An 8,985-nucleotide genomic window follows, 5' to 3' on the forward strand; every position below is an offset into this window, starting at 1 on the left:
TCCGGGTCCTAGGAGTAGGGAGCCCGGACCTAAGCCCCGCCCCTCCGGGGCGGAGTCACGGCTCGCAACTGGCCTAAGTCGCCGCAGGTAATGCGGTCCGGGGCTGGCACGTGGGGGTCGGGGGTCCCCGGATCCAGGGTCTATCACAATCTCTGGCAGGGGGTCCGAATCCTATAGGGGAGTAGGCCCAAGCCGGGTGGAAAGAATTAGGAAGGGCCTTCTCTAGCTCCGTCCCATCCGCTTTGACCGAAAGAAACCAGCCTGTTCTCTCCCGACCCCGTCTCCTATCCCCTAGAACTGCCACGTGGGATGAGATTGGGGGGCGGGCAGCGGCAGCGGCTGCGGCTGCGGGAGGTCCCGCCCACATGAAGCCAACCTCACTGACCTCTGGACTTTGGGGACAGCGGTCAGTGGCCTAGGCCGCAGGCGGGATTTATCCATTCATCTCTCGATCTATTTTCTTTCTTCATTCACTCTTCACTCCCCGACTTCTACTCTATGCCAGGTCCATTGGTAGGCTCTCAGAATGAATCTGACAGGCCCAGCTCCCTAGGAACTTAGTCTAGTGGAATTTAGTCTAGAATGTAGTCTAGGGGCATTAAATAAATAAAGGCATTCCAAGTGATTCCTGCAGTGGTGGTGGCTTAATACCTTCAGAGCCCAGTGGGTGGGAGAAGGAAGTAACTTGGAAGAGGGTGGAAGAGAAAAGTGACAAATCAGTTAAGGTTTCACTAAGGAAGGGACTTTTGAACTGGGCTTTCAAGGTTGACTAGGAGTTTGCAAATTTCCCAGAAGGGAAGCGACACTCCAGATAGGGGAAGCAGCACAGACTGCAAGACTATGAAAAGGCCTGACATATTACACGAACAGCAAAAAGCCCAACAATGCAAGAGATTGTGGAGGTGAGTTCCCAGAAAAAAAGGCTGACACCAGAAGGCTTTACTTTCTATGCTATGCTGAGGCCCAGATTTATCCTAGAGTTCAGTATTTCTGTCTCTTTATTATTTATTTTATTTTATTTTTTTGAGACACAGTCTTGCTCTGTCGCCCAGGCTGGAGTGCAGTGGTATAATCACGGCTCACTGCAACTTCTCTCTCCCGGGTTCAAGCAATTCTACCTCAGCCTCCCAAGTAGCTGGGATTACAGGCATATGCCACCATACCCAGCTAATTGTGGTACTTTTAGTAGGGATGGGGTTTCGCCATGTTGGCCAGGCTGGTCTCAAACTCCTGATCTCAGGTGATCCACCCACCTTGGCCTCCCAAAGTTCTGGGATTACAGGTGTGAGCTACTGTGCCTGGACTTTTTTTTTTTTTTTTTTTTTAGACGAGTCTTGCTCTGTTGCTCAGGCTGGAGTTTGGTGACAAGATCTCAGTTCACTGCAGTCTCTGCCTCCCGGTTCAAGCGATTCTCCTGCCTTAGGCTCCTGAGTAGCTGGAATTACAGGTGCACAGCACCACGGTGAGCTAATTTTTGTATTTTTAGTAGAGACGGGGTTTCACCATGTTGGTCAGGCTTGTCTCAAACTCCTGACCTCAGGTGATCCACCCACATCAGCCTCCCAAATTGTTGGGATTGCAGGTGTGAGCCACTGTTCCTGGCCCCATTTCTATTTTTAATTAAAAATAAATAAATAGGCTGGGACTGGTGGCTCACACCTGTAATCCTAGCACTTTAGGAGGCTGAGGCAGGAGAATTGCTTGAACCCAGGAGGCAGAGGCTACAGTGAGCCGAGATCATACTACTGCACTCCAGCCTAGGCAACAGAGTGAGACTTCGTCTCAGAAAAAATAAAATAAAAAATAAAGCTGGGCGCAGTGGCTCATGCCTGTAATCCCAGCACTTTGGGAGGCTAAGGTAGGCAGGTCACCTGAGGTCAGGAGTTCGAGACGACTAGCCTATCCCTACTAAAAATACAAAAAATAAGGCTGGGTGCAGTGGCTTATGCCTGTAATCCCAGCACTTTGAGAGGCCCAGGCAGGCAGATCATGAAGTCAAGAGATTGAGACCATCCTGGCCAACATGGTGAAACCCCATCTCTACTAAAATCACAAAAATCAGCTGAGTGTGATGGTATGTGCCTGTAATCCCAGCTACTCAGGAGGCTGAGGCAGGAGAATCGCTTGAACCTGGGAGGTGGAGATTGCAGTGAGCTGAGATTGTCCTATTATACTCCAGCCTGGGCAACAAGGGTGAAACTCCAACTCAAGTGAAACTCCGACTCAAATAAATACCTACATACATAATAAATAAAAATGAAAGGTTGGTGGTGCTTATTTAAATTAATCAGGCCCTAGGAATTAGTACATTCAATAGGAAAGGTTTTAAAGAGGAGGTTGAACTGATTTGTCCTGTGTTTTAGGAAGAAGATAACCATAAATGTCTAAAAAGTACCTTTCTTTCTTATGCATAGGACACCATGAAGCAGCTGCCAATCTTGGAACCTGGAGACAAGCCCAGGAAAGCATCATGGTCTGTAAGGAAGGATCTAAACACAGAAAAGCATGAGCTTTTGTTTCATTTATGAGTAGTTTACTAACATATTTGATCATCAACTAAAAAGGGTAGAGATGAAACTGTCTGCAATTTCTGATAATTAGACTCAAACTGTCTGGGAAGGCCTTCAGAGGAAAGATAGGGGGGCAATAATTATTGCAACAGAGCAGATGTTGATTTTATTAAAATCCATTTACCAGAAAGAGTAAGGCACTGACCATCTGGCAGCCTCTGTGTCTTCCCCGAGCTCTCATTTTTTTTTTATTTTTTATTTTTTTATTTTTTTTTATTTTTAAAACCAGAACATTTATTGCGTGACTAATCGGTGAAATCCTTAAGATGAACTGGATGCCGCAACAGCTGCCCTCTTGGGTTTAGGTGTTGTTCCTTCACGGAATCCATGCCTGAATCTGCGGTATACAATTTTTAGGTGCCTCATTCGACCAGTCCCGGTGGTATTTCGTCTTTTAGCCTTGGCACTCCAGTTATACTTTCTCTTGCGCTTGGCTGGGTAGCCACATTTGCCGCAGGTAGACTTCTGAAGGTGGTAGGCCTTATAGCCATAGCGGCGGCACAACGTGTGCGTCTTATTATGACGCTTCCCAAACGATGACGTTCCCTTCGTCATATTGCTTCTGCGACCGGGACCAGCGCTCTCACTCATTTTTAAGATTTTTAGGAAATTAGATTTGGATTAAACTGGCTTCGCTGTTTCTTGGCTGTTTTGTTCAACCAACCTTTTGTTCAACGACTAACATTGGCCGGATGGGGGCAGCTGCTGTGTGGCTGCTGGAGGCAGAATTGTAATAGTCTCTGTGTACTGGGGACTACAGACTAAGCAGGTGATGGTGATGAAATGTGATCTGTTCCGAGGCGGGGTCCACAGAAGGCTGTAGAGAGGTTTCAGTTTTTCAAACGGACCTTGAAGGAGAGACTCCAATCTGGCTTCCCTGCATCTGTCTTGCTCTGTATCCAGAATACAGCCAATCATGGCATTTCCTAGTTTAAAATCCTTTTGTGCCTCCCTGTTGGTGTTGGGATAAAAATCAGATTCCTGAGCCGGGTGCAGTGGCTCATGCCTGTAATTCCAGCACTTTGGAAGGTCAAGGTGGGTGGATCTCCTGAGGTCAGGAGTTTGAAACCAGCCTGACCAATATGGTGAAACTCCATCTCTACTTAAAATACAAAAATTAGCCGGTGTGGTGGCATGCACCTGTAGTCCCAGCTATTAGGGAGGCTGAGACAGGAGAATTGCTTGAACCCGGGAGGCAGATTTTGCAGTGAGCTGAGATCACGCCTCTGCACTCCAGCATGAGTGACAGAACAAGAATCCGTCTCAAAAAAAAAAATCAGACTTCTGTCCAGGCGCAATGGCTCATGCCTATAATCCTAGCACTTTGGGAGGATGAAGTTGGCAGATCACTTGAGGCCAGGAATTTGAGACTACCCTGGCCAACATGGCAAAACCCCGTCTCTACTAAAAATACAAAAATTAGTGGGGTGTTGTAGTGCATGCCTCTAACCCCAGCCACTCCAGAGGCTGAGGCAGGAGAATCGCTTGAACCTGGGAGGCAGATGTTGCAGTGAGCCAAGATGGCGCCACTGTACTCCAGCATGGGCAACAAAGGTTAGAAGCACCATTGAGACTCCATCTCAAAAACAAAATTAAAAAAATCAAACTTCTTAAACTGGCCCAGTGCACCCTGCTAAATGTTTCTGTTTGTATTCCCAACCTCAGCTCCCATGATTTGTTCCTTTGTTACCTTTCTCTTCTTTACTGTGCTCTGCTCTGTTCTACCCAGGAGCTGCACATGCTGGTCTCTCTGCCTGGACTTCTTTCCCTCCATCTTTTGTCCCTCTCTTTGCCCAGCTTATTTTATTTTATTTTTGAGACAAGATCTTCCTCTGTGGCTAGCCACCCAGGCTGGAATGCAGTGGTACAATCACGGCTCATTATAGCCTCGACCTCCTGTGCTCAAGTAACCCTCCCTCTCAGTCTCCCAAGTAACTGGGACTATAAGTGTGTTCTACCATGCCCAGCTAATTTTTTTTTTTTTTGAGAGACAGGATTTCACCCATCCTGGCTAACATGGTGAAACCCCCTCTCTACTAAAAATATAAAAAATTAGCTGGGCATCGTAGCATGCACCTGTAGTCCCAGCTACCCAGGAGGCTGAGGCAGGGGAATTGTGTGAACCCAAGAGGGGGAGGTTACAGTGAGCCGATATTGCACCACTGCACTCCAGCCTGGGCAGAATGAGAATCTGTGTAAAAAAAAAAGAGAGACAGGGCCTTGCTATATTGCCCGGGCTGGTCTCAAACTCCTGGGCTTAAGCAATCCTCCTACTTCAGCCTCCCAAAGTGCTGAGATTACAGGTGTGAGCCACCATGCCTGGCCTGCCCAGCTAACTTCTACTCATACTTCAGATCTCTATCCAAATGATGCTTCTTCAGGAAGCCTCCTCTGACTACCCTATCTCCCTGGCTCCTTACAGGGTAAGCCCCTCCTAAGACATGCATGTCCTCATGCTATATATTCTGTACTCCTTTCTACCACAATTGAAGTGAAACAGTCGTGAAATTGTGTAACTATCTCAAACAATAGGGCTATCAAGTCAAGGACTTTTTTTTGTCATATCCACCATCTCTGGATGGCTGTGTGCTTTTGGGTAAATTACTTAACCTTTCTATGACTCAGTTCCTCAGTTGTAATACTCAGATGATAACAGCTTTTATCCTCAAAGAGTTTTTTGTTTTTTTGTTTGTCTTTTGAGACAGAGACTCATTCTGTTTCCAGGCTGGAGTGCGGTGGCGTGATCTCAGCTCATGGCATCCTCTGCCTACCTGGTTCAAGCAATTCTCCTGACTCAGCCTCCCGAGTGGCTGGGACTGCAGGCGTGCACCACCATGCCCAGCTAATTTTTGTATGTTAGTAGAGACGGGACTTCAGCTGAGTGCGGTGGCTCACGCCTGTAATCCCAGCACTTTGGGAGGCCAAGGCGGGTGGATCACTTGAGGTCAGGAGTTCGAAACCAGCCTGTCCAACATGGCGAAACCCTGTCTTTAAAAATAAAAAAGAGAGAGACGGGGTTTCACCATGTTGGCCAGGATGGTCTCGATCTTTTGACCTCATGATCTGCCCACCTCAGCCTCCCAAAGTGCTGGGATTACAGGCATGAGCCACTGTGCCCAGCCCTCAAAGGGGATTTGTGCAGATTAAGTGACATCAGAATAGAGATCTGAATGGGAAACAGATTTGGCAACCACTGATGAATAAGTAGATGAGTGGTGGCCAGGTGTGGTGGCTCACGCCTGTAATCCAAGCACTTTGGAGGCCAAGGCAGGCGGATCACCTGAGGTCAGGAGTTCAAGACCAGCCTGACCAACATGGTGAAACCCCGTCTTTATTTTTTAAAAAAAAGAAAAAAATTTAAAAAAAAAAACAACATAATAAGTAGATGAGTGATAACTGAAGTTATCACTACAGACAACATTAATTAGGTAAGCAAATGTAAACTGAGGAAAAGCGAATCCCAAGGAGCATCAGGAGGTGGCTGGCAGGAAAGGAATTGGAGAAGGAAGCAGAAAGGAGATCCAGAAAGGTGAGGGCAGAACCAGAGGGAGGGATGTGAGAAAGCCAGGCTGGGAGAAAGGCACAAGAAGGAGGGAGAGGTCAGGGGTCCCAAACTCCTGAGAGGTCAAATAAGACAGGGTCTGAAAAATAGCTACAAAATTTTATTTTCCAATGACAAAACTTGAAGTGTGTTTTCTCAGTCAGCATTCAGAATCACTGCGGAGAGTGGAATGGGCTGGGCACGGTGGGCACATCCCTGTAATCTTAGCACTTTGGGAGACTAGGGCAGAAGGATTACTTGAGGCCGGGAGTACAGGACCAACCTGGCCAACATAGCAAGACCCCCATCTCTACTTAGAAAAAGAGAGAGAGACTCTGACTAGGTGCAGTGGCTCATGCCTGTAATCCCAGCACTTTGGGAGGCCGAGGCAGGTGGATCATGAGGTCAAGAGATCAAGACCATCCTGGCCAACATGGTAAAACCCTGTCTGTACTAAAAATATAAAACTTAGCTGGGCGTGGTGGCGCACGCCTATAGTCCCAGCTACTCGGGAGGCTGAGGCAGGAGAATCGCTTGAACCCAGAAATTGGAGGTTGTTTTGAACCAAGATTGCACTGCACTCAGCCTGGGCAACTGAGCGAGTAGCTTTGGCTTCCATCAGATTGAGTTTTGCGAGTAATTTGGAAAAGCTCTTAAATCAGTAAATGCTGGAGAACTTTTTGATGGGGAGGAATCATTGGCTAGTGGCAAGAACCCTGGGGCTGTTGGTTCCCATGGGGTGGCACATAAAGCTCCAGTCACCATTCATTGAGTCCTTCCCTGCCCTGTTATGACTTCTTGTCTTCACAATTATCTTTTGCATTAAGAACTATTGCTGTCCTCATTTCACAAATGAGTAAACTAAAGTTCAGAAAGGTTAAATGACTTCCCAAAGGTCACACATCTAGGAACTACCTCAGCTGGAATTCAAACCAGATCTGTCTGAATTCACACACCATGTTCACAGCCACCATCCTATGCCAAGACACATCACTGAACATTTCTGGAGGTCAGTTTCACTGTCACCAAATGGGGACAAACAAGCCCAGTGTATCCCTACCAGATTACTGTGAGATGAAGACAGTGACAACATTGAAAACCAAAGACTGTGTGCAAAGGGGAGGTACTATTATTTATTTTATTTTTTTATGAGACTGAATCTCACTCTGTTGCCAGGCTGGAGTGCAGTGGTGTGATCTTGGCTCACTGCAACCTCCACCTCCCAGGTGCAAGCAATTCTCCTGCCTCAGCCTCTTGAGTAGCTGGGACTACAGGCACATACTACCACGCCCAGCTAATTTTTGTATTTTTAGTAGAGACGGGTTTCACCATGTTGACCAAGATGGTCTCGATCTCTTTGCCTCATGATCTGCCCCCCTCCGCCTCCCAAAGTACTGGAATTACAGGTGTAAGCCACCACGCCCATCCGGGGAGGTACTGTTATTAATCAGAGAAGCACTGTTTTGCTGGGTACAGTTTAAAGTGTCTGCATAAGACCCTTCATTCGCTGAATAGTTCATGAGTAATGGAAAGAACGCACTACTGCATTTATTCTGTGCTCAGGCCTCCTGAATACATCCTCCCTTTGGCAGGTACACCTTGACTCTCCCTGGAGACAGCCCCTGTGCTCGAGTTGGCCACAGCTGTTCGTATTTACCCCCAGTTGGTAATGCCAAGAGAGGGAAGGTCTTCATTGTTGGGGGAGCAAATCCAAACAGAAGCTTCTCAGATGTGCACACCATGGATCTTGGTAAGACCAGCAGCTGCGGAGCACATGTCCTGTGGCCAGAGAGCAGGGCTGTGTGCTGCCAGCCATGAGCAAAACATTCCTAAGAATACCAGCAGGGTTTTCCTATAAGAAAAAAACGGCCGGGCGTGGTGGCTCATGCCTGTAATCCCTGCACTTTGGGAGGCTGAGGCAGGTGGATCACCTGAGATCAAGAGTTTGAGACTAGGCTGGACAACATGGTGAAAACCCATGTCTACTAAAAATGCAAAAAAGAGCCAGTTGTGGTGGTTAGCACCTGTAATTCCAGCTACTGGGGAGGCTGAGGCAGGAGAATTGCTTGAACCCAGGAGGCGGAGGATGCAGTGAGCCAAGATTGTGCCATTGCACTCTAGCCTGGGCAACAAGAGCAAAACTCAGTCTCATGTTTCTCAGCAGTCCTCTGGCACACATTCATCTGACCAATACCTTTAGGGGGAAAGAACCCTTATGGAGCCCTGGTTGTCCAGCCATTTATTCATCAAATATTTCTGTAGTATACATCAATGACTACCACCACTCATTCTATATACATATCCCGTAAATCACCAAGCGCTAGATATCTCTTATCTTTATCCATGTCTGTTTATTTCCACTACTGCTACTGTAGTCCAAGCCACTGTTTTCTCTCAGCTAGACTTACAATAGCCTCCTCATTGGTCTCCCTGCTTCCAAGTTTACCTACTTATACAGTGCATTTCTTCTTTTTTTGTTTTTGAGACAGAGTCTCGCTCTATCACCCAGGCTAGAGTGCAGTGGCATGATCTTGGCTCACTGCGACCTCTGCTTCCCAGTTCAAGTGATTCTCCTGCCTCAGTCTCCCAAGTAGCCAGGACTACAGGCGCGTGCCACCACGCCTTGCTAATTTTTTTTGTGTTTTTGGTAGAGACAGGGTTTCACCATATTGGCCAGGCTAGTCTTGAGCTTCTGACCTCATGATCTGCCCAGCTTGGCCTCCCTAAGTGCTGGGATTACAGGCATGAGCCACTGCGCCCAGCCTATACTGTGCATTTTCTGTGCCTAGCCAGAGAGTATTATCTAAAATACAAATCTGCCCATGTCACTCACTACTTCAGGCCTTTCTTAACTTCATTTTTTTTTTTTTTTTT

The 8,985-nt window shown here is 47.2% G+C and overlaps 1 protein-coding gene and 1 pseudogene across 7 annotated transcripts in view; one reads left to right on the top strand and one right to left on the bottom strand.

Moving 5' to 3' along the window:
- Positions 1-8,985, top strand: part of RABEPK (Rab9 effector protein with kelch motifs) — a 27,065-nt gene continuing 18,080 nt past the window's right edge. The window contains exons 1-3 of one of the 6 annotated variants that reach the window (XM_032251591.1): positions 1-87; positions 2,415-2,473; positions 7,704-7,861. In XM_032251591.1, the coding sequence (XP_032107482.1) occupies positions 2,421-2,473; positions 7,704-7,861 (211 nt within the window). In that variant the 5' untranslated portion in view covers positions 1-87; positions 2,415-2,420. Of the gene's footprint in view, positions 88-488; positions 903-2,414; positions 2,478-6,962; positions 7,121-7,703; positions 7,862-8,985 lie in introns of those variants that run through there. The other 5 variants (XM_032251595.1, XM_032251593.1, XM_032251594.1 and 2 more) reach the window with 5 other exon arrangements.
- Positions 2,777-3,148, bottom strand: LOC116532442 (annotated as a pseudogene). Its single transcript, XR_004260868.1, has one exon. The product of XR_004260868.1 is annotated as a 60S ribosomal protein L37 pseudogene (transcript).

This window comes from Sapajus apella, unplaced genomic scaffold (assembly GCF_009761245.1).
Source record: "Sapajus apella isolate SASKATOON/1434 unplaced genomic scaffold, GSC_monkey_1.0 scaffold76, whole genome shotgun sequence".
NCBI classification, from domain to species: domain Eukaryota; kingdom Metazoa; phylum Chordata; class Mammalia; order Primates; family Cebidae; genus Sapajus; species Sapajus apella.